This window comes from Mizuhopecten yessoensis, unplaced genomic scaffold, assembly GCF_002113885.1.
Source record: "Mizuhopecten yessoensis strain PY_sf001 unplaced genomic scaffold, ASM211388v2 scaffold2741, whole genome shotgun sequence".
NCBI classification, from domain to species: domain Eukaryota; kingdom Metazoa; phylum Mollusca; class Bivalvia; order Pectinida; family Pectinidae; genus Mizuhopecten; species Mizuhopecten yessoensis.
Window position 1 is genome coordinate 641572 of NW_018404696.1, and position 27463 is coordinate 669034.

At 38.2% G+C, this 27463-nt stretch overlaps 1 protein-coding gene across 1 annotated transcript in view; it reads right to left on the minus strand.

The window, feature by feature from the left end:
- Positions 1–602: 602 nt before the first annotated feature.
- Positions 603–27463, minus strand: part of LOC110446506 (putative tRNA pseudouridine synthase Pus10) — a 37512-nt gene continuing 10651 nt past the window's right edge. The window contains exons 7-19 of the mRNA XM_021491682.1: positions 23768–23829; positions 20415–20460; positions 15282–15355; positions 9764–9849; positions 9192–9317; positions 8896–8952; positions 8189–8265; positions 7052–7107; positions 6679–6796; positions 4292–4335; positions 3481–3579; positions 1148–1247; positions 603–818 (exon numbers count right to left, since the gene is read on the minus strand). Coding sequence (XP_021347357.1) covers positions 777–818; positions 1148–1247; positions 3481–3579; positions 4292–4335; positions 6679–6796; positions 7052–7107; positions 8189–8265; positions 8896–8952; positions 9192–9317; positions 9764–9849; positions 15282–15355; positions 20415–20460; positions 23768–23829 — 987 coding nt within the window. The 3' untranslated portion in view covers positions 603–776. The remainder of the gene's footprint in view (positions 819–1147; positions 1248–3480; positions 3580–4291; positions 4336–6678; positions 6797–7051; positions 7108–8188; positions 8266–8895; positions 8953–9191; positions 9318–9763; positions 9850–15281; positions 15356–20414; positions 20461–23767; positions 23830–27463) is intronic.

Genomic DNA, 27463 nt, shown 5'->3' on the forward strand with positions numbered 1-27463 from the left:
TAAAATTTAAAGCAAAATCAAAGCGTGGAGAAATTGATATGATATTATAGCTGTTTGTGGTAAGTTTCATGAAAATCAAAGCTTTCCTTTAAAAGTTATAACACAGAAACTAATTTAGTTGCTAAAATCAAAGATGATTGCTGGTGGCCATATTTAATTTTGATATTCAACCCAAAATCATATTTGAGTGGATAATTGATACAATAAGTATTTGAAAAGAGTTTCTTGAAAAACAGAGGATTGTTTAATGAGTTGTTGAATGGAACCCACTTTAAGTACCCAAACCCAAGCGGCCATATTTAATAGCAGATCCATTTCAAATAAATCTTGTTGATGTAACAGATACTGCGAGTTTTTGTAGAAAGTTGTATGAAACTCGAAGCTTTCCTTTGAGACTTATTGCACAGATACATGACACTTGCTACGGCAACGGAGTGATCTTTATGCTACCTTCACATTTACACGCATCACAAGAACTATAATACTCCAGTTCAATAGAAACCCTATTATATTTCAGTTCACTGAGTTGCCTTCAGGAAAACTTCTTTCTTTATTCTCAATATGGACAGTGTAAAAAATAATGCCTTAACACCAAATTTACTGATTTTTGTTTAATTGCAAGATGCCTAATTCAATTAAAATATTCCGTCAGTGTATTGTGCCATAGTTGTTTCCATGGTAACACATTCCTGACCTATCCTGTCACTGTACCAGATCAACACAAGTCGGCTGTACAGACTTCGGTGGCTGTCACGTTTCTGTCAACACTAGTGCTATCAGCTGTCTTCAAGGGAAGCGGGCCAGTCCAGTAATACAGACTAAATTAAAAATAAGAGAGAGTATTGTATTGGAGTAGGTAAATCACAGTAACTAAACATGTGATATAACATTTAATGCAGAAATACACATCTTGCAAAATTTATAATACTCACACTATTCAAGTTATAAGCTTAGGGCTTCATTTTTTCTTTCTTTTCTTGGTAGCATACATCCTGAACTCCTACATAAATTACAGGTATAATGTGTAAGGTAGCATACATCCTTAACTCTAACACAAATTACAGGTATATTGTGTAAGGTAGCATACATAAATTACAGGTATTATGTAATTAGGTAACATGTCCCTGAGACAGGTGTGACTACTTACTAGCACATCTAGCTGAAAGATGTCACATTCCACCCCTGTCAATGTGCTCATGTTTGGTGTGGTCCGGCCGAAGTCCCCATGAACAAACTCTTTTATATACCTGTCACTGTCAAGGGTTCAACTTTCAAACTTTTTCATCAATCACACTGTAAAACTCACGACTGACAAGTGATTTAAAATAAAACTCACGACTGACTAGTGACTTAAAATAAGACAAGACAAGAAATAGAAGTAGACAGATATTGACACAAAACATTTATAAAGGGATATATGACAACAACACTGACTCTTGATCTCTGAGCTACAATAGATGATTCAGTACATTGAATTAGTGTTTATAAGATGTTTATTCTTAAATTAGAATGAAGTGATACATGTATTTCTAGTAAAACAAATTGTGGATATTGATTTCTCCCGCCCTTTACAGGCGTGTCTCCCGCCCTTCACAGGTGTGTCTCCCGTTTAAGCCGGGAAAGATCCGCTTGTCAACCCCTAGGGGGAGATAGCCTTGTGCTGATTAGCACATGTTCAATTGTGACTTCATTAAAATGTGTCACTGGTATTTGTGACGCCATCAAAAGTGAATGACGATATTCATACCCCACATGTGTTTTTGTTTACAAACTTGGTAGATTATTGTTGGTGGAGGTGTGACTAAAATAATAAGATGGGAGAAAAATAATCATCCCCTACCTTGAGGGTGTAACAAAGAAATCTCCAACCCTCGGAGTGATTTTTGTTGGTTGTCTAAGAGCCTCGGGTTAAACAACCCAAAAAATCACCCCGAGGGTAGGAGATTTCTGTCACACCCTCAAGGTAGGGGAAGATTCTATTAATCATCACAAATATAGATACCCGTAATATTTTCTTAGTAATTTACAACATGAAATCAACAAAATAGTATTCTATAGGGTGTTTGTGAACAATACCCACTGCTCTGTAAGCATGAAGTTTTGTTGAGAAAGCACAGTAGTGTAAATCATCCACTGACATAAACACAAAATGGTGTCAATGTCATGTCTTGTTTTTATGTTAGCAACAAATAAATGTTGATGTTTGTCTACTAGCAATGATATTCATAAATAAAATATCAACAAAATAAAAAAACAAAGAAAGTCAGTGATAAAAGACACAGATAATATTATGATGACAGAGAGAAACTCGTCAAGGATAGCGAGAAACTCGTCAAGGATAGCGAGAAACTCGTCAAGGACAGAGAGACACTCGTCAAGGATAGAGAGAAACTCGTCAAGGATAGCGAGTAACTCGTCAAGGATAGAGAGACACTCGTCAAGGACATAGAGAAACTCATCAAGGACAGAGAGAAACTTGTCAAAGATAGAGAGAAAGTTGTCAAGGATAAAGAGAAACTCGTCAAGGACAGAGAGACACTTGTCAAGGATAGAGAGACAGTTGTCAAGGATAAAGAGAAACTCGTCAAGGACAGGAGTAACTCGTCAAGGATAGAGAGACACTCGTCAAGGATAAAGAGAAACTCGTCAAGGATAGCGAGTAACTCGTCAAGGATAGAGAGACACTCGTCAAGGATAGGATAGCAAGAAACTCATCAAGGATAGAGAGAAACTCGTCAAGGATAAAGAGAAACTCATCAAGGATAGAGAGAAGCTCGTCAAGGATAGCGAGAAACTCGTCAAGGATAGAGAGAAACTTGTCAAGGATAGGGAGAAACTCGTCAAGGATAGCGAGAAACTCGTCAAGGATAGAGAGAAACTCGTCAAGGATAGAGAGACAGTTGTCAAGGATAAAGAGAAAGTCGTCAAGGACAGAGAGAAACTCGTCAAGGACAGAGAGCAACTTGTCAAGGATAGAGAGAAAGTCGTCAAGGATAGAGAGAAACTCGTCAAGGATAGAGAGAAACTCGTCAAGGATAGAGAGAAACTTGTCAAGGACAGAGAGACACTCGTCAAGGACAGAGAGACACTCGTCAAGGACAGAGAGACACTTGTCAAGGATAGAGAGAAAGTCGTCAAGGACAGAGAGAAACTCGTCAAGGACAGAGAGAAACTTGTCAAGGATAGAGAGAAAGTCGTCAAGGATAGAGAGAAGCTCGTCAAGGATAGCGAGAAACTCGTCAAGGATAGAGAGAAACTTGTCAAGGATAGCGAGAAAGTCGTCAAGGATAGCGAGAAAGTCGTCAAGGATAGAGAGAAACTCGTCAAGGATAGAGAGACACTTGTCAAGGATAAAGAAAAAGTCGTCAAGGACAGAGAGACACTTGTCAAGGACAGAGAGACACTTGTCAAGGATAGAGAGACACTTGTCAAGGATAGAGAGACACTCTTCAAGGATAGAGAGTAACTCGTCAAGGATACGTTCCCGCTTGTGTTTCAAGGTTTAGTTTGAAGTGGTGGTCATCGATTCTCTCAGCAGACATTGTGTACACAGTTCTCTCCCTTGTGGCCAATGGACGTCTGACAAGGAAAAGAAAACAAGACTGACATCTGTATAACATGAAACTGTTTAAGTGTATTAGCCCACATTCAGGGTATTTGTGGTTATGGGGTGAAACCATTAACATTATATGTACAGTGAATACATGATTAGGTTCACATCATAACATGTATCATTTGTAACTTTGTCAGTACAGTATTACCTCATCACATACTAAAATGATCGTATCATTTGTAACTTTGTCACTACAGTATTACCTCATCACATGCTAAAATGATCGTATCATTTGTAACTTTGTCAGTACAGTATTACCTCATCACATACTAAAATGATCGTATCATTTGTAACTTTGTCACTACAGTAAAACCTCATCACATGCTAAAATGATCGTATCATTTGTAACTTTGTCAGTACAGTATTACCTCATCACATACTAAAATGATCGTATCATTTGTAACTTTGTCACTACAGTAAAACCTCATCACATGCTAAAATGATCGTATCATTTGTAACTTTGTCACTACAGTATTACCTCATCACATGCTAAAATGATCATGCAATAAAGTCCATCTAGCATGACATGACTTTAGGGTCGTGAGGAAAAACTGATTTATTCTGCATTTCTTTCTTCATGTTATTAGTGACAAAACATATGATTATACATGATCTTATGCTCTTTATATTTTATATTTTTGAATCAGGCTCAGTGTAGTTTGACTTGGTCTAGTTTACCTGTGTAGGACTCGTATCGGTGTTTTCTGATGTAACACAACATTCTGTAAACACAAACAAAATCATAAATATTCCTTTACAAACATCATACTGGGAAGGTTTCAAAATAGTTTTATTTTATAGGTCTTACATACAGACCTGGGAAGGTTTCAGAATGTCTTATTGTACATGTTTACATACAATTCCTGTATAGATTTCAGAATGTCTTATTGTACATTAACGTATTTACATACCATCCTTTAATAATAATTATCCTTCAATGATTTGGTTTGGTTTCATTGCATTTTACATCCTATTAACAGCTATGGTCATTTAAGGACGTGCCAGGTTTTGGTGGTGGAGGAAAGTCGGAGTTCCCGGAGAAAAAACACTGACCTACGGCCAGTACCTGGCGACTGCCCCACATAGGTCTCGAACCCGTGACCCAGTGGTAGCAGAATGTCAGACGCCTTAACCACTTGGCCACCGCGGCCCCTTCAATGAGACACACATCTACAACACACACACACATATGACACACATATCTGTAACACACAGCTATGAGACACACACACATATGTAACACACAACTATGAGACACACATATATGACACACATATCTGTAACACACAGCTTTGAGACACACACAAATCTGTAACACACAGCAATGAGACACAAATCTGTAACACACAACTATGAGACACATATCTGTAACACACAGTAATGAGACAAATACCGGTAACACACAACTATGAGACACATATCCGTAACACACAGCAATGAGACACATATCTGTAACACACAACAATGAGACACATATCGGTAACACACAACTAGGAGACACATATCGGTAACACACAGTAATGAGACACATATCTGTAACACACAGCAATGAGGCACGTATCGGTAACACACAACTATGAGACACATATTGGTAACACACAACTATGAGACACATATATGTAACACACAGCAATGAGACACATATCTGTAACACACAGTAATGACACACATATCCGTAACACACAACTATGAGACACATATCTGGAACACACAGCAATGAGACACGTATCGGTAACACACAACACACACATATCTGTAACACACAGCTTTGAGACACACACAAATCTGTAACCCACAGCAATGAGACACAAATCTGTAACCCACAACTATGAGACACATATCTGTAACACCCAGCAATGAGACACAAATCTGTAACACACAACTATGAGACACATATCCGTAACACACAGCAATGAGACACATATCGGTAACACACCACTATGAGACACATATCTGTAACACACAGCAATGAGGCACGTATCGGTAACACACAACTATGAGACACATATTGGTAACACACAACTATGAGACACATATTGGTAACACACAGTAATGAGACACATATCAGTAACACACAACTATGAGACACATATCCGTAACACACAGTAATGAGATACATATGTGTAACACACAGTAATGAGACACATATCTGTAACACACATTAATGAGACACATATCGGTAACACACAAATATGAGACACATATCTGTAACACACAACAATGAGACACATATCGGTAACACACAAATATGAGACACATATCTGTAACACACAACTATGAGACACATATCTGTAACACCCAGCAATGAGACACAAATCTGTAACACACAACTATGAGACACATATCCGTAACACACAGTAATGAGATACATATGTGTAACACACAGTAATGAGACACATATTTGTAACACACAGTAATGAGACACATATCTGTAACACACATTAATGAGACACATATCGGTAACACACAACTATGAGATACATATCGGTAACACACAACTATGAGACACATATATGTAACACACAGTAATGAGACACATATTTGTAACACACAGTAATGAGACACATATCAGTAACACACAACTATGAGACACATATCTGTAACACCCAGCAATGAGACACAAATCTGTAACACACAACTATGAGACACATATCTGCAACACACAGTAATGAGACACATATCGGTAACACAAAACTATGAGACACATATATGTAACACACAGCAATGAGACACATATCTGTAACACACAACAATGAGACACATATCGGTAACACACAACTATGAGACGCATATCTGTAACACACAGTAATGAGACGCATATCTGTAACACACAGTAATGAGACAAATACCGGTAACACACAACTATGAGACACATATCCGTAACACACAGCAATGAGACACATATCTGTAACACACAACAATGAGACACATATCGGTAACACACAAATATGAGACACATATCTGTAACACACAACTATGAGACACATATCTGTAACACACAGCAATGAGACACGTATCGGTAACACACAACTATGAGACACACTGCTATAACTTAAAGTCCTTACTGTCATAGAACTGATTTCCTCTAGTTTTTCCTGTGGTAACACTGCAGCACTCCAACAGAGGGCGGAGTACGTCTTCGTTTTCTCCATCTCTCCCTCCTTCAGGTTGTTCGTCGCTTCTCTTCAATATCAATCACACAAAACGTACAGTAGAACGGAGAAATACTTGTTCAATTTTTAATGAATGAGAGGATTAATTCAACATGAAAATATCATTTAGATATAATTCCTAGTACCTGGTAAATATTTGTTTTAGAAGGCCAGAGAATGAGTATATAATGAGGTAAACATAATTCCTACAGGATCGTAAAGGCAGTCCTAGCTCTGTAAACGAGGTGGTGGGACTATGACACAGGATCTGTAACAGTAAACTTACTTGGTAACGATTTGTAAGTGTCTCACTTGTACCTCAGAGGAAGCAGCATTTATCTCCTAAAAAGACAAAGAATTTTTAAATCACAAATTATTTTCTGAATTATGACTTTGTCTTTTCACATTTCAGTTCTAACTCGGAACAAATCTTATCTAGCTAATAAATTGCACTGATGTAATATCCTTTAAAACTTTACATCCTAAAACCTGTAAGTTGTATGCTCAAAATTAAAATTTGTGATTGTGGCAAGTACATGAAAATCAAACTTTGTTATTTTTGTTTTCTTGTTTATTGTTTTTTGTTTGAGGACATAATGTTTTTACTTCTTTCAGACAAAGGAACATGAGAAATATCAAAATATGGAATGTTTCAGCTACATTTTGTTAGATTTTTACACACTTAGGAATACATAATCAATGTTGCTATATAAATATTAAGTTGCAGTCAAACTTGAGTACTTGTTTGTAAGTTGCCATTATTTTGTACATACATGTACAACTATTTTCCAATAGAAAATAATTTACCTGGTATGTTTAATGATCATACATCTCCAACAGCACACATAAAGGCATACACACATAGGGAGATATTAGCCAGGTGGCATATGACTAGTAGTTAGCGCCTGATAAGGCAGCTCCTGCGAATTCCTCAATATTGTATTGATTAATATATATATGCTAATTGTATTGACTGTATAAAATTGTATATCTATGTACTGTAAAGCGCTTTAGAGTGGCTTATCTTAGCTAGATACGGCGCTATATCAAATGTTGTATATTTATTCATTTATAGTATACTCCATGCTGTCTATAACTGATCGTAGAAGTGATATTTTTGCGATTGGCTTATGTTAGTGCTCTTCCCACTTAAGATATGGCGCTTAATCATGACAGCACCATTTCTATATGTTTTCTAGTGTATATTTGGTAGGTGCACCACTTTATTAATGCACTAATCTGTTTAGATTTGCTAAAATGCTAAAATTTGATTGCGCTAAAGGGAGAACATTAACAGTATTTCGAGAGATTCAACACTGATGGCACACATTGCAGAGAGATAAACTGGTGCCACTACGACCAATGTTAGAACACTTGTAGGTGGAAGCTTTAGACAGTTGGTTGACCTGAATACTGTATTTACCTTTTGTATGTTTTTAACAGCTTCCTTGGAAAATGTCACTTTATGAGGATCCAACAACTCCACAACAAATGGTCGACCTGTCAGAAAAAAAAATTCATAATCTCTTTAAAAAGTGAACTTTCCTGAAAAATAAATAAAGGGAGACAACTGACTTCTGATAATGTTAGTGGGTTAGTAGCTTAACAGCTCAGCAACAGTGAAGTCCTATCGGGTCAGACAACAATGATACGGTCGTTTACAGACAGAACTCAATACACCAATAGGAAACTGAATGGCAAAAATGTTAAAATCTGTGTACAAACGAGCACAGCAAAATGCTAACATTATTGTAACAAGTGTTTTAAAATCCTAAATTTTATGGTATTGACCAATTTCACATATATATCGAAAAATATTTGTACAGAACAATGTATTCATATCAGCCACATCATGATGTTGTTCTTGAATCTGTCTAAAATCGGCACATTCAATCTATATGTGAGGCACAGTCATGTGTTTGTTAAATTAACAACAAAATAGCTGATCCTCTAGCCTGAATTATGTATTTGTGAAAATACTGAAGGCAGATGCAAGGCAGTATATCTACAACTGCAGAAAAAATAGGTTGCCTGTGTCTTTTTATTTACAGTTACTTTTACATCAAAATAAATGAATGGACTCAAGCAACTAATATAATGCACCCTTCTGTCTGATCTGACGTCACTGACCTGTGCCGAGCATGAGAACGTCAACATCTTCTCGTCCCGACGCTGAGAACTTGGAGTCTGTAAAAACAGCATACAGGGGTCAGTCATAATGGAGCATTGATTTATAACATTTCATGCTAATAAAATACTTGAATACCTTTATCCTTCAAATACATGTATCCCATTTTTTTGGGGGAAATGATCAACAGGGTTTACCTCTGAACATTGTTTTCTGTGTAACGTTTCTTTTACATGAAGATGTTTCCTTAAAAAAAAAACTTAAAAGTGAAATCTTAACCAAGAATTGCAAAAAATACCTGAGTGATTGAAATGTTTCTTTAGATGGTCACAAATCTTTTCCTCAACCGACGATTCACTCTTACGTTTCCCGTCCACAAACCACGGCGTCTGACTGAGGAAGCGATTGTACTTGTTATACCTACCTGTAAACATATCACAGTCATAGATATATCATGTGACTACTCTTCAGTGTATATATAGTACTCTCACACACACTTTCTCTACATACATTACATCATCAGTACAAATACAATGGTTTACCAGAAATCACCAGTTAATGGTAGGGTATTTCTACAATTTTCTACTTAACATGTCATTTTAAAATGTTCGTGAATATATGATGAAAAGAATTTCAAAGTGTTTGCCTTCCTTCTGATATTTATACAAGTATAAGATGCTTTTTTTCCAGATTTTTTTAATGTATAGATTTCTTTTTTTCTTTCTTTTTATAGAAAATATTACACTAAAAGGAAAATTCAATCAATACATGTTAAAAGAAGTATAAAGATATCATTCACAGACTGTTTCCCTGTTATAGATAACAGATCCTTGTACAGGCGTACATGAAGTTTGTACAGAAGACACTTACCGGCAATGTACAAAGGTTCCCGCGTACAGCGAATATCATCACACTCACAGATAACTTTAGGTATGGTAGGGGGGATCTGAAACGCCCTGTCAAAGGAATTATACTTCAATAATATCATCACACTCACAGATAACTTTAGGTATGGTAAGGGGGATCTGAAACGCCCTGTCAAAGGAATTATACTTCAATAATATCATCACACTCACAGATAACTTTAGGTATGGTAAGGGGGATCTGAAACGCCCTGTCAAAGGAATTATACTTCAATAATATCATCACACTCACAGATAACTTTAGGTATGGTAAGGGGGATCTGAAACGCCCTGTCAAAGGAATTATACTTCAATAATATCATCACACTCACAGATAACTTTAGGTATGGTAAGGGGGATCTGAAACGCCCTGTCAAAGGAATTATACTTCAATAATATCATCACACTCACAGATAACTTTAGGTATGGTAAGGGGGATCTGAAACGCCCTGTCAAAGGAATTATACTTCAATAATATCATCACACTCACAGATAACTTTAGGTATGGTAAGGGGGATCTGAAACGCCCTGTCAAAGGAATTATACTTCAATAATATCATCACACTCACAGATAACTTTAGGTATGGTAAGGGGGATCTGAAACGCCCTGTCAAAGGAATTATACTTCAATAATATCATCACACTCACAGATAACTTTAGGTATGGTAAGGGGGATCTGAAACGCCCTGTCAAAGGAATTATACTTCAATAATATCATCACACTCACAGATAACTTTAGGTATGGTAAGGGGGATCTGAAACGCCCTGTCAAAGGAATTATACTTCAATAATATCATCACACTCACAGATAACTTTAGGTATGGTAAGGGGGATCTGAAACGCCCTGTCAAAGGAATTATACTTCAATAATATCATCACACTCACAGATAACTTTAGGTATGGTAAGGGGGATCTGAAACGCCCTGTCAAAGGAATTATACTTCAATAATATCATCACACTCACAGATAACTTTAGGTATGGTAAGGGGGATCTGAAACGCCCTGTCAAAGGAATTATACTTCAATAATATCATCACACTCACAGATAACTTTAGGTATGGTAAGGGGGATCTGAAACGCCCTGTCAAAGGAATTATACTTCAATAATATCATCACACTCACAGATAACTTTAGGTATGGTAAGGGGGATCTGAAACGCCCTGTCAAAGGAATTATACTTCAATAATATCATCACACTCACAGATAACTTTAGGTATGGTAAGGGGGATCTGAAACGCCCTGTCAAAGGAATTATACTTCAATAATATCATCACACTCACAGATAACTTTAGGTATGGTAAGGGGGATCTGAAACGCCCTGTCAAAGGAATTATACTTCAATAATATCATCACACTCACAGATAACTTTAGGTATGGTAAGGGGGATCTGAAACGCCCTGTCAAAGGAATTATACTTCAATAATATCATCACACTCACAGATAACTTTAGGTATGGTAAGGGGGATCTGAAACGCCCTGTCAAAGGAATTATACTTCAATAATATCATCACACTCACAGATAACTTTAGGTATGGTAAGGGGGATCTGAAACGCCCTGTCAAAGGAATTATACTTCAATAATATCATCACACTCACAGATAACTTTAGGTATGGTAAGGGGGATCTGAAACGCCCTGTCAAAGGAATTATACTTCAATAATATCATCACACTCACAGATAACTTTAGGTATGGTAAGGGGGATCTGAAACGCCCTGTCAAAGGAATTATACTTCAATAATATCATCACACTCACAGATAACTTTAGGTATGGTAAGGGGGATCTGAAACGCCCTGTCAAAGGAATTATACTTCAATAATATCATCACACTCACAGATAACTTTAGGTATGGTAAGGGGGATCTGAAACGCCCTGTCAAAGGAATTATACTTCAATAATATCATCACACTCACAGATAACTTTAGGTATGGTAAGGGGGATCTGAAACGCCCTGTCAAAGGAATTATACTTCAATAATATCATCACACTCACAGATAACTTTAGGTATGGTAAGGGGGATCTGAAACGCCCTGTCAAAGGAATTATACTTCAATAATATCATCACACTCACAGATAACTTTAGGTATGGTAAGGGGGATCTGAAACGCCCTGTCAAAGGAATTATACTTCAATAATATCATCACACTCACAGATAACTTTAGGTATGGTAAGGGGGATCTGAAACGCCCTGTCAAAGGAATTATACTTCAATAATATCATCACACTCACAGATAACTTTAGGTATGGTAAGGGGGATCTGAAACGCCCTGTCAAAGGAATTATACTTCAATAATATCATCACACTCACAGATAACTTTAGGTATGGTAAGGGGGATCTGAAACGCCCTGTCAAAGGAATTATACTTCAATAATATCATCACACTCACAGATAACTTTAGGTATGGTAAGGGGGATCTGAAACGCCCTGTCAAAGGAATTATACTTCAATAATATCATCACACTCACAGATAACTTTAGGTATGGTAAGGGGGATCTGAAACGCCCTGTCAAAGGAATTATACTTCAATAATATCATCACACTCACAGATAACTTTAGGTATGGTAAGGGGGATCTGAAACGCCCTGTCAAAGGAATTATACTTCAATAATATCATCACACTCACAGATAACTTTAGGTATGGTAAGGGGGATCTGAAACGCCCTGTCAAAGGAATTATACTTCAATAATATCATCACACTCACAGATAACTTTAGGTATGGTAAGGGGGATCTGAAACGCCCTGTCAAAGGAATTATACTTCAATAATATCATCACACTCACAGATAACTTTAGGTATGGTAAGGGGGATCTGAAACGCCCTGTCAAAGGAATTATACTTCAATAATATCATCACACTCACAGATAACTTTAGGTATGGTAAGGGGGATCTGAAACGCCCTGTCAAAGGAATTATACTTCAATAATATCATCACACTCACAGATAACTTTAGGTATGGTAAGGGGGATCTGAAACGCCCTGTCAAAGGAATTATACTTCAATAATATCATCACACTCACAGATAACTTTAGGTATGGTAAGGGGGATCTGAAACGCCCTGTCAAAGGAATTATACTTCAATAATATCATCACACTCACAGATAACTTTAGGTATGGTAAGGGGGATCTGAAACGCCCTGTCAAAGGAATTATACTTCAATAATATCATCACACTCACAGATAACTTTAGGTATGGTAAGGGGGATCTGAAACGCCCTGTCAAAGGAATTATACTTCAATAATATCATCACACTCACAGATAACTTTAGGTATGGTAAGGGGGATCTGAAACGCCCTGTCAAAGGAATTATACTTCAATAATATCATCACACTCACAGATAACTTTAGGTATGGTAAGGGGGATCTGAAACGCCCTGTCAAAGGAATTATACTTCAATAATATCATCACACTCACAGATAACTTTAGGTATGGTAAGGGGGATCTGAAACGCCCTGTCAAAGGAATTATACTTCAATAATATCATCACACTCACAGATAACTTTAGGTATGGTAAGGGGGATCTGAAACGCCCTGTCAAAGGAATTATACTTCAATAATATCATCACACTCACAGATAACTTTAGGTATGGTAAGGGGGATCTGAAACGCCCTGTCAAAGGAATTATACTTCAATAATATCATCACACTCACAGATAACTTTAGGTATGGTAAGGGGGATCTGAAACGCCCTGTCAAAGGAATTATACTTCAATAATATCATCACACTCACAGATAACTTTAGGTATGGTAAGGGGGATCTGAAACGCCCTGTCAAAGGAATTATACTTCAATAATATCATCACACTCACAGATAACTTTAGGTATGGTAAGGGGGATCTGAAACGCCCTGTCAAAGGAATTATACTTCAATAATATCATCACACTCACAGATAACTTTAGGTATGGTAAGGGGGATCTGAAACGCCCTGTCAAAGGAATTATACTTCAATAATATCATCACACTCACAGATAACTTTAGGTATGGTAAGGGGGATCTGAAACGCCCTGTCAAAGGAATTATACTTCAATAATATCATCACACTCACAGATAACTTTAGGTATGGTAAGGGGGATCTGAAACGCCCTGTCAAAGGAATTATACTTCAATAATATCATCACACTCACAGATAACTTTAGGTATGGTAAGGGGGATCTGAAACGCCCTGTCAAAGGAATTATACTTCAATAATATCATCACACTCACAGATAACTTTAGGTATGGTAAGGGGGATCTGAAACGCCCTGTCAAAGGAATTATACTTCAATAATATCATCACACTCACAGATAACTTTAGGTATGGTAAGGGGGATCTGAAACGCCCTGTCAAAGGAATTATACTTCAATAATATCATCACACTCACAGATAACTTTAGGTATGGTAAGGGGGATCTGAAACGCCCTGTCAAAGGAATTATACTTCAATAATATCATCACACTCACAGATAACTTTAGGTATGGTAAGGGGGATCTGAAACGCCCTGTCAAAGGAATTATACTTCAATAATATCATCACACTCACAGATAACTTTAGGTATGGTAAGGGGGATCTGAAACGCCCTGTCAAAGGAATTATACTTCAATAATATCATCACACTCACAGATAACTTTAGGTATGGTAAGGGGGATCTGAAACGCCCTGTCAAAGGAATTATACTTCAATAATATCATCACACTCACAGATAACTTTAGGTATGGTAAGGGGGATCTGAAACGCCCTGTCAAAGGAATCATACTTCAATAATACCATCACACTCACAGATAACTTTAGGTATGGTAGTGGGATCTGAAACGCCCTGTCAAAGGAATTATACTTCAATAATATCATCACACTCACAGATAACTTTAGGTATGGCAGGGGGGATCTGAAACGCCCTGTCAAAGGAATTATACTTCAGTCAACATTTCTGATTATTGGTATTACTAGCTGTAATCACAGGAGATTCTAATTTTCGTTTTGCTCCATTTTTTATTTAATTGGGATACATACTTAGCCAGTACATTGTATCTGTTACACGTGTGAATGGAGATATCTCCCAATAAGTTAGAAATGTAAGCCAAAGGCCGAGGCAAATAATCCCAGTTATTAGATATGTTTGCTTTACCTTAATAGCTCTTACTTATCCAGTGTAAATCTCTCACTATAATGTAATACATGTATATCACAAAACCCAACTCTACTATTTAATGACATGGGTTTCAAGCAACCTGTTATGTCTGTGTATAGCTCTACTGCAGCAGTAGAACCAGCATACACAAATACAGCTGTAGGAATCGCAGCTCAAGGTCCAATCAATTTTTTTATTTAGAAATTTTAGATTACCAGACCATCTATGACTTTTATGGATGGTTCAATAATGATATATAAAAAATAATCAAGTTGATCGGACCTTCAGCTATGGTTCCCACACGTACAGCTAACTCAAATAAGTTGACGCGCTGATCAAATCATCAACATGAAGTGAGGCTGAGACACGTAAAGGACTAACCTTCTGAGCCGCTGGTCTGACATTTCCTTTAGTGCCTTGCCCACATTAGCCCTGTTAAACAGCTCCCCCTGGCCCTGAAACAAACCAGTCAGAAATGAATACAAACAACTCAACATTAATCTCCATAATACTACCATTTTTTGTTTCTGAAGAAGTGAAAGTGTGACACCGTCATCACACATACATGGAAAAAAATTATGAAATCATTCTGATGTAAGGACTCCGATAAACATTACAATGAGTTTTTAATGTGTGACCCCTAGCTGTGATCTTGAAATCTGACCCCTAGCTGTAACCTTGGATCTTTTACCCCTAGCTGTGAACTTGGACTTTTGAACCTGTAAGAGGTATGTGACACCACCTTATTGCATATTCAATAGTGTTGCAGGAAACAGTGAGATGTTTAAAAAATGGACCTCTAGATGTGATCTTAGATTTCGGTATTTTAACCTGACAATAGCATGCGACACTAGTCATCACATAACCAATCAACTTACAATCAATGAAGTATCTGTTGTTCAAGACTAATCTCAAGAAAAGCGTTACTCTTGTTGTATCCTTGACCTCACCTGGTGACCCTGAGTTGGAGCTATAAACACACATTATACTTCCTCACCATGTGACCCTGTGTTGGAGCTACAGAAACACACATTATACTTCCTCTACATGTGACCCTGAGCTGGAGCTACAAACACACATTATACTTCCTCACCATGTGACCCTGCGTTGGAGCTACAAACACACACATTATACTTCCTGAACATGTGACCCTGAGTTGGAGCTACAAACACACATTATACTTCCTCACCATGTGACCCTGAACTGGAGCTACAAACACACACATTATACTTCCTCTCCATGTGATCCTGAGTTGGAGCTACAAACACACGCATTATACTTCCTCACCATGTGACCCTGAGTTGAAGCTACAAACACACACATTATACTTCCTCACCAGGTGACCCTGAGTTGGAGCTACAAACACACACATTATACTTCCTGAACATGTGACCCTGAGTTGGAGCTACAAACACACATTATGCTTCCTCACCATGTGACCCTGTGTTGGAGCTACAAACACACACATTATCCTCCCTCACCATGTGATCCTGAGTTGGAGCTACAAACCCACGCATTATACTTCCTCACCGTGTGACCCTGAGTTGGAGCTACAAACACACACATTATACTTCCTCCCCATGTGACCCTGAGTTGGAGCTACAAACATACACATTATACTTCCTCACCATGTGACCCTGAGTTGAAGCTACAAACACACACATTATACTTCCTCACCAGGTGACCCTGAGTTGGAGCTACAAACACACACATTATACTCCCTCACCATGTGACCCTGAGCTGGAGCTACAAACACACATTATACTTCCTCACCATGTGACACTGAGCTGGAGCTACAAACACACACATTATACTTCCTCTCCATGTGACCCTGAGCTGGAGCTACAAACACACATTATACTTCCTCACCATGTGACACTGAGCTGGAGCTACAAACACACACATTATACTTCCTCTGGAGCTACAAACACACACATTATACTTCCTCTCTATGTGATCCTGAGTTGGAGCTACAAACACACGCATTATACTTCCTCACCATGTGACCCTGAGTTGAAGCTACAAACACACACATTATACTTCCTCACCAGGTGACCCTGAGTTGGAGCTACAAACACACACATTATACTTCCTGAACATGTGACCCTGAGTTGGAGCTACAAACACACATTATACTTCCTCACCATGTGACACTGAGCTGGAGCTACAAACACACACATTATACTTCCTCACCATGTGATCCTGAGTTGGAGCTACAAACACACGCATTATACTTCCTCACCGTGTGACCCTGAGTTGGAGCTACAAACACACACATTATACTTCCTCTGGAGCTACAAACACTCACATTATCCTTCCTCACCGTGTGCCCCTGAGTTGGAGCTACAACCACACACATTATACTCCCTCACCATGTGACCTGAGTTGGAGCTACGAACACACACATTATACGTCCTCACCATGTGACCGTGAGTTGGAGCTACAACCACACACATTATACTTCATCACCGTGTGACCCTGAGTTGGCGCTACAAACACACACATTATATTTCCTCACCATGTGAGCCTGAGTTGGAGCTACAACCACACACATTATACTTCGTCACCATGTGACCCTGTGTTGGAGCTACAGAAACACACATTATACTTCATCACCGTGTGACCCTGTGTTGGAGCTACAAAAACACACACATTATACTTCCTCACCATGTGACCCTGAGTTGGAGCTTCAAACACACACATTATACTTCCTCACCATGTGACCCTGTGTCGGAGCTACAAAAACACACACATTATACTTCCTCACCATGTGACCCTGTGTTTGAGCTACAAACGCACACATTATACTTCCTCACTGTGTGACCCTGAGTTGGAGCTACAAACACACACATTATACTTCCTCACTGTGTGACCCTGAGTTGGAGCTACAAACACACACATTATACTTCCTCTCCATGTGACCCTGTGTTGGAGCTACAAACACAAACATTATACTTCCTCACCTGGTGACCCTGAGTTAGAGCTACAAACACACACATTATACTTCCTCTCCATGTGACCCTGTGTTGGAGCTACAAACCCACATTATACTTCCTCACCATGTGACCCGGTGTTTGAGCTACAAACGCACACATTATACTCCCTCACTGTGTGACCCTGAGTTGGAGCTACAAACACACACATTATACTTCCTCACCTGGTGACCCTGTGTTGGAGCTACAAACACACACATTATACTTCCTCACCTGGTGACCCTGTGTTGGAGCTACAAACACACACATTATACTTCCTCACCATGTACATTATACTTCCTCACCATGTGACCCTGTGTTGGAGCTACAAACACACACATTATACTTCCTCACCATGTACATTATACTTCCTCACCATGTGACCCTGTGTTGGAGCTACAAACACAAACATTATACTTCCTCACCTGGTGACCCTGTGTTGGTGCTACAAACACACACATTATACTTCCTCACCTGGTGACCCTGTGTTGGAGCTTCAAACACACACATTATACTTCCTCACCATGTGTCCCTGAGCTGGACCTACAAACACTCACATTATACTTCCTCACCATGTGACCCTGAAATGGAGCTACAAACACACACATTATACTTCCTCACCTGGTGACCCTGTGTTGGTGCTACAAACACACACATTATACTTCCTCACCTGGTGACCCTGTGTTGGAGCTTCAAACACACACATTATACTTCCTCACCATGTGACCGTGAGTTGGAGCTACAAACACACACATTATACTCCCTCACCATGTAACACACACATTATACTTCCTCACCATGTGACCCTGAGCTGGACCTACAAACACTCACATTATACTTCCTCACCATGTGACCCTGAAATGGAGCTACAAACACACACATTATACTTCCTCTGGAGCTACAAACACACACATTATACTTCCTCACCTGGTGACCCTGTGTTGGTGCTACAAACACACACATTATACTTCCTCACCATGTGTCCCTGAGCTGGACCTACAAACACTCACATTATACTTCCTCACCATGTGACCCTGAGTTGGACCTACAAACACACACATTATCCTTCCTCACCATGTGACCCTGAGTTGGAGCTACAAACACACATTATACTTCCTCACCATGTGACCCTGTGTTGGAGCTACAAACACAAACATTATACTTCCTCACCTGGTGACCCTGTGTTGGTGCTACAAACACACACATTATACTTCCTCACCATGTGACCCTGAGTTGGAGCTACAAACACTCACATTATACTCCCTCACCATGTGACCCTGAGCTGGAGCTACAAACACACACATTATTCCTCACCATGTGACCCTGAGTTGGAGCTACAAACAAAAATTATACTTCATCACCATGTGACCCTGAGTTGGAGCTACAAACAAAAATTATACTTCATCACCATGTGACCCTGAGTTGGAGCTACAAACACTCACATTATACTCCCTCACCATGTGACCCTGAGCTGGAGCTACAAACACACACATTATTCCTCACCATGTGACCCTGAGTTGGAGCTACAAACATACACATTATACTTCCTCACCATGTGACCCTGAAATGGAGCTACAAACACACACATTATACTTCCTCTGGAGCTACAAACACACACATTATACTTCCTCACCTGGTGACCCTGAGTTGGAGCTACAAACACACACATTATACTCCCTCACCATGTGACCCTGAGCTGGACCTACAAACACACACATTATACTTCCTCACCATGTGACCTTGAGTTGGAGCTACAAACACACACATTATACTTCCTCTGGAGCTACAAACACACACATTATACTTCCTCTGGAGCTACAAACACACACATTATACTTCCTCTGGAGCTACAAACACACACATTATACTTCCTCTGGAGCTACAAACACACACATTATACTTCCTCACCATGTGACCTTGAGTTGGAGCTACAAACACACACATTATACTTCCTCTGGAGCTACAAACACACACATTATACTTCCTCTGGAGCTACAAACACACACATTATACTTCCTCTGGAGCTACAAACACACACATTATACTTCCTCACCATGTACATTATACTTCCTCACCATGTGACCCTGTGTTGGAGCTACAAACACACACATTATACTCCCTCACCATGTAACACACACATTATACTTCCTCACCATGTGACCCTGAGCTGGACCTACAAACACACATTATACTTCCTATGATGCAGCTTCATCTGAAAGATCCTTCTGCCTGACATGTATTACATGATTTGACCTTTGACCTAAAGCAGTGAACTTGACCTTTGGCGTATATTGAACAAGGGGTTTGTATACACGTATATGAGATACCAGGGTAACACTTTGTCATCATTAACATAAGTATGTATTCAAAGGCTATTTTTGTGTGATCCTGAAGATAAACAAGATAAAATTATACCTGAATTAGTAAACACCAGGATAATTCACATTACACTCGTCAGATTTACTGTTCAGTCGAATGTGATCTTGAAAGCACCAAAAAGTATTCCAGAAATCAGTTTAATATTGACTTTAAAATAACTCACCCTCTTGAACTTTCTCCTTTTAAACACATCTGGTTGGTAATCGAGACTGGAAATATGAATATTAGAGTACTTAATAAACCCTATATAGTTGTAAGTTACTTAATAAACCCTCTATAGTTGTAAGTTGCTTAATAAACCCTATATAGTTGTAAGTTACAACCCTATATAGTTGTAAGTTATTTAATGAACCCTATATAGTTGTAAGTTACTTAATAACCCCTATACAGTTGTAAGTTACTTAATAAACCCTATATCGTTGTAAGTTACTTAATAAACCCTATACAGTTGTAAGTTACTTAATAAACCCTATATCGTTGTAAGTTACTTAATAAACCCTATATAGTTGCAAGTTACTTAATAAACCCTATATAGTTGTAAGTACTTAATAAACCCTATACAGTTGTACGTTTCTTAATAAACCATATCTAGTTGTAAGTTATTTAATAAACCCTATATAGTTGTAAGTTACAAACCTATATAGCTGTAAGTTACTTAATAAACCCTATATAGTTGTACGTTGCTTAAAAAAAACCTATACAGTTGTAAGTTACTTAATAAACCCTATACAGTTGTACGTTACTTAATAAACCATATCTAGTTGTAAGTTATTTAATAAACCCTATATAGTTGTAAGTTACTTAATAAACCATATCTAGTTGTAAGTTATTTAATAAACCCTATACAGTTGTAAGTTACTTAACAAACCCTATATAGTTGTAAGTTACTTAATAATCCCTATACAGTTGTAAGTTACTTTGACAGTATTGACTTAACAAACCCTATATAGTTGTAAGTTACTTAATAACCCCTATACAGTTGTAAGTTACTTAATAAATCCTATATAGTAGTAAGTTACTTAATAAACCCTATATAGTTGCAAGTTACTTAATAAACCCTATATAGTTGTAAGTTCCAACCCTATATAGTTGTAAGTTATTTAATAAACCCTATACAGTTGTAAGTTACTTTGACAGTATTGACTTAACAAACCCTATATAGTTGTAAGTTACTTAATAAACCCTATACAGTTGTACGTTACTTAATAAACCATATCTAGTTGTAAGTTATTTAATAAACCCTATACAGTTGTAAGTTATTTAATAAACCCTATACAGTTGTAAGTTACTTAACAAACCCTATATAGTTGAAAGTTACTTAATAAACCCTATACAGTTGTACGTTACTTAATAAACCATATCTAGTTGTAAGTTATTTAATAAACCCTATACAGTTGTAAGTTATTTAATAAACCCTATACAGTTGTAAGTTACTTTGACAGTATTGACCTCTAAGTGTCTGCTCATCAAATCTGTACATAATAAACCCTATATAGTTGTAAGTTACTTAATAAACCATATCTAGTTGTAAGTTATTTAATAAACCCTATATAGTTGTAAGGTACTTAATAAACCCTATACAGTTGTAAGTTACTTAATAAATCCTATATAGTAGTAAGTTACTTAATAAACCCTATATAGTTGCAAGTTACTTAATAAACCCTATATAGTTGTACGTTGCTTAAAAAAAACCTATACAGTTGTAAGTTACTTAATAAACCCTATATCGTTGTAAGTTACTTAATAAACCCTATATAGTTGCAAGTTACTTAATAAACCCTATATAGTTGTACGTTACTTAATAAACCATATCTAGTTGTAAGTTATTTAATAAACCCTATATAGTTGTAAGTTACTTAATAAACCCTATACAGTTGTAAGTTACTTTGACAGTATTGACCTCTAAGTGTCTGCTCATCAAATCTGTACATCTTGTCCAACTATGTCTTTTCATTTTACAAGTGTCTATTTTTGTTTAAAAAAATTGAAGACAATGCATTTAGAAATAATTATACCGAGGAGTCACTACTTATAATCCAGTCACCAAGTTAATTAACAGCAAACATAGCTGAATTGTTAGATGGTCCAATTACTGGAAAAATGGTGTATAAAGAGCAGTCAATCTGTCCCCTAAACCACTGGGTGGTGGTAGTGGTGGTAGTGGAGGTAGCGGTGGAAGTGGTGGTAGTGGTGGTAGTGGTGGTATAGGGGGTAGTGGTGGTAGTGGTGGTATAGGGGGTAGTGGTGGTAGTTGTGGTAGTGGTGGTATAGGGGGTAGTGGTGGTAGTTGTGGTAGTGGTGGTATAGGGGGTAGTGGTGGTATAGGGGTAGTGGTGGTATAAGGGGTAGTGGTGGTATAGGGGGTAGTGGTGGTAGTTGTGGTAGTGGTGGTGTAGGGGGTAGTGGTGGTATAGGGGTAGTGGTGGGATAAGGGGTAGTGGTGGTATAGGGGGTAGTGGTGGTATAGGGGTAGTGGTGGTAGAAGGGGTAGTGGTGGTATAGGGGGTAGTGGTGGTAGTTGTGGTAGTGGTGGTGTAGGGGGTAGTGGTGGTATAGGGGTAGTGGTGGTATAAGGGGTAGTGGTGGTATAGGGGGTAGTGGTGGTATAGGGGTAGTGGTGGGATAAGGGGTAGTGGTGGTATAGGGGGTAGTGGTGGTATAGGGGTAGTGGTGGGATAAGGGGTAGTGGTGGTATAGGGGGTAGTGGTGGTATAGGGGGTAGTGGTGGTATAGGGGTAGTGGTGGTAGAAGGGGTAGTGGTGGTATAGGGGGTAGTGGTGGTAGTGGGGGTATAAGGGGGTAGTGGTGGTATAGGGGGTAGTGGTGGTAGTGGTGGGATAGGGGGTAGTGGGGGTAGTTGTGGTAGTGGTGGTAGTGGTGGTAGTGGTGGTAGAGGGGGTAGTGGTGGTAGTGGTGGTAGTGGGGTTATAGGGGGTAGCGGTGGAAGTGGTGGTATAGGGGGTAGTGGTGGTAGTGGTGGTATAGGGGGTAGTGGTGGGATAGGGGTAGTGGTGGTATAAGGGGTAGTGGTGGTATAGGGGGTAGTGGTGGTAGTTGTGGTAGGGGTGGTAGAGGGGGTAGTGGTGGTAGTGGTGGTATAGGGGGTAGTGGTGGGATAGGGGTAGTGGTGGTATAAGGGGTAGTGGTGGTATAGGGGGTAGTGGTGGTATAGGGGTAGTGGTGGTATAGGGGGTAGTGGTGGTAGTTGTGGTATAGGGGGTAGTGGTGGTAGTTGTGGTATAGGGGGTAGTGGTGGTAGTTGTGGTATAGGGGGTAGTGGTGGTAGTTGTGGTATAGGGGGTAGTGGTGGTAGTTGTGGTAGTGGTGGTATAGGGGGTAGTGGTGGTAGTGGTGGGGGTATAGGGGGTAGTGGTGGTAGTGGTGGGGGTATAGGGGGTAGCGGTGGTAGTGGTGGTATAGGGGGTAGTGGTGGTAGTGGGGGTATAAGGGGGTAGTGGTGGTATAGGGGGTAGTGGTGGTAGTTGGGGTATAGGATAGTATGTAAGTCATACTTACAACATCTCACACTCCTTAAATGTCCTCGGGTAATTGAACATTAAAGCAATATCAAAATTACTCTGAAAAGTAAGAAATATAATGTTTGATAGTGCTGTAAATGTACCTATTAAAGCAGCATTCTAATTTCATAAAGTTTTTAATTGCATATAATGAGTGCACCAATTCATCAATATACTAATATGTTAAAATAAGTACTCCTACAGTAAGAATCACAAAATTTTCATCGGTTAAAGTCAAACATCAGAGGTTTAGTCACTTCTGCAATTAAAGATCACAATTTTTTTACATTTCATTATAATAAAGCAATATATATATATATACATCATAAAAAAATGTATCTCAACAACGAGTCTTTAGTACTTTCATCTCTTCTAGGAGATTCTTCTGAAGAATCTAGGAAAAGAATCTCCTAGAAGAGATGAAAGTACTAAAGACTCGTTGTAAGGATCATTTTTCTGATTTATAATATATGTATATATATATATAAAATAGAACAAAAGACAGAGATAGCGTCTCTAGGCCTTTCTCGGGTTGATTCCCCGTTCCTCAGGAGACTGTTTATTTTGAAAACAGGTATTGTGAGGTCATAGTTGATTACACAAGAAAGTATGACGTCATCAATAATGCAAAGTCATTATGACGTCACAGAAGACATAAATCCATGACGTCAACAACAATACAAGCTAAATTGTGACGTTACATTACTTAGACAAATGCATAACTTTATGATCTTACCAACAATAAAAAATACGGGAGATACAAATTGTTTCATTTAGGGCAACAATAAAATATGAACAATAATATTTAAAGCACAGCCATTGCTTAAAGCATGACACGTTGAATTTAATGTGAACTATTCAGACTGGGTTTCAACAGTTTCATTAACTCCGACTCCTTAACTTCCCTCTTTATCACATCAGATGAATGCATTTGGTAAATAGGGAACACTTTGAAGTTATTGTTAGCACAGTTATGAATATGTTTGTTCACTTGTAAAAATCTAAGGTCATCATGGATTGTTTGTTGCTTGTGAAGAGTCATTCTTTGACGTAGTTCACGCCCAGTTTGGCCAATATAAAATTCCAAACATTTAACACACACTATAGCATATATAACATTCTTCGACTTACAATTCATACTAGAACGTACAGTGAATTTAAATCCATTTTTGAAAACAAAAGTAGAACCTTCAATAATTATTTTACATGTTCCACATCTGGGCGAATTACATTTAGACACAATAAGTTCAGCTTGATTCGTTTCAAACTTGGAAAAACTCAATAGCCTTTTGAGATTTTTGGGTTGTCTTTTACTATTGATAATTCTATGTTTAGCTAAAACATTTTTCATACGCACGCTAGTTCTCTGCAAGTCATCGATTTTGGTTTTTACAATAGGGTACATAGCAAAATTATGTGGATTGTATGTAGATACAAAAGGAATAATTCCTTGGTCATCGTTGGCTTCTACACGGGATGTAAAAGGTCCCTTCTCTATAGCTCTATTTACACCACTACGAATAATCTCGTCCGGATAATGCTGCGACTTCAGGAAAAACATGAGTTCTTTAAGTCGCACATCCAGCATATTGGGGTCACTTACAATTGTTACAATTCTAGATGCGAGATTAAAAGGTATATTAATTTTAATATGTTTAGTATGATTTGAATAAAAATCTAAGTAATTATGAGCATCAGTAGGCTTTGAATACAAATCAGTTGCAATATTATCATTTTCTAATTTAACTAAAACATCCAAAAAGGGTAAAACATGTTCATCCATTTCCATTGTGTAGCGTATAGCCGGATGTAGAGAATTCATTTCCTCACTTAATTTGTCAATACACATATCAGAAGGCCATGCAATAAAACAATCATCTAAAAATCTAAAAAAATTGTTTTGTACATATTCTGAAAACACTTTACCATATTTACATTCTATATTGGTGTAGAGTTTCTCTTCCAAATAACCTAACACAAGTGTTGCATAGGTAGGTGCCATTTTTGTACCCATGGCCGTTCCCTTTATTTGTTGGTAGTGATTGCCATCAAAATAAAAGACATTTCTTTTCAAAATAACTTCTAAGGATTTGATAATAAATTCATGAGCAAAACGATTATCAATCTTATCTGGATGTTTCTTAAGCCAATACGTAATAGCTTCAATTCCTAAATCATGTGGAATATTTGTATATAAGCTGACGACGTCAAAAGATACAAGTTTAGAATTGGGAGGAACAGATTTTGGCAAATGTTTAAGAAAATCAAAATCGTCTTTTATAAAACTCCTCACTGAAGAACAAAGTGGCTTCAAAATTAAGTCAACAAAATGACTAAGCCGTTGGGTTACACTGTTAGGTCCGCCTACTATTGGTCGAAATGTCAAATCATCTGGATTTTCAATCATCACATACTCGCTTTTCTGTTGTTTAATAGCTTCAGCTNACAATTTGTATCTCCCGTATTTTTTATTGTTGGTAAGATCATAAAGTTATGCATTTGTCTAAGTAATGTAACGTCACAATTTAGCTTGTATTGTTGTTGACGTCATGGATTTATGTGTATGCCTTCTGTGACGTCATAATGACTTTGCATTATTGATGACGTCATACTTTCTTGTGTAAACAACTATGACCTCACAATACCTGTTTTCAAAATAAACAGTCTCCTGATGAACGGGGAATCAACCCGAGAAAGGCCTAGAGACGCTATCTCTGTCTTTTGTTCTATTTTTTATATTTAATTCCAACACAAGGACTTCTCAATGTTTTCTTTGTATATATATATATATATAACTTGTCTAGCTGTAACAAGTCACTCTACAAAACTTCACAGTACACAGATATACAGTTATTATAATTTGAGGATTACACAGGCGCTGACACCTCAGTCACTGAACAATATGACCTAGCCTCTACCTATCTGTCAGGGTCAAGGTCAGAGTACAACTTCAGGGAGATAACCCTGACTGTCTGTACAGAAGGTCGGAGTACAACTTCAGGGTGATAACCCTGGCAGTCTGTATAGAAAGACGGAGTACAACTTCAGGGAGATTACCCTGGCTGTCTGTATAGAAAGTCAGAGTACAACTTCAGAGAGATAACCTTGGCTGTCTGTATAGAAAGTTGGAGTACAACTTCAGAGAGATAACCCTGGCTGTCTGTATAGAAAGTCAGAGTACAACTTCAGGGAGATTACCCTGGCTGTATGTACAGAAGGTCGGAGTACAACTTCAGGGAGATAACCCTGGCTGTCTGTATAGAAAGTCAGAGTACAACCTCCGGGAGATAACCCTGGCTGTCTGTAAAGAAGGTCAGAGTACAACTTCAGAGAGATAACCCTGGCTGTCTGTAAAGAAAGTTAGAGTACAACTTCAGAGAGATAACCCTGGCTGTCTGTACAGAAGGTCAGAGTACAACTTCAGGGAGATAACCCTGGCAGTCTGTATAGAAAGTCAGAGTACAACTTCAGGGAGATAATCCTGGCAGTCTGTATAGAAAGTCAGAGTACAACTTCAGAGAGATAATCCTGGCAGTCTGTATAGAAAGTCAGAGTACAACTTCAGAGAGATAATCCTGGCTGTCTGTATAGAAAGTCAGAGTACAACTTCAGGGAGATTACCCTGGCAGTCTGTATAGAAAGTCAGAGTACAACTTCAGGGAGATAATCCTGGCAGTCTGTATAGAAAGTCAGA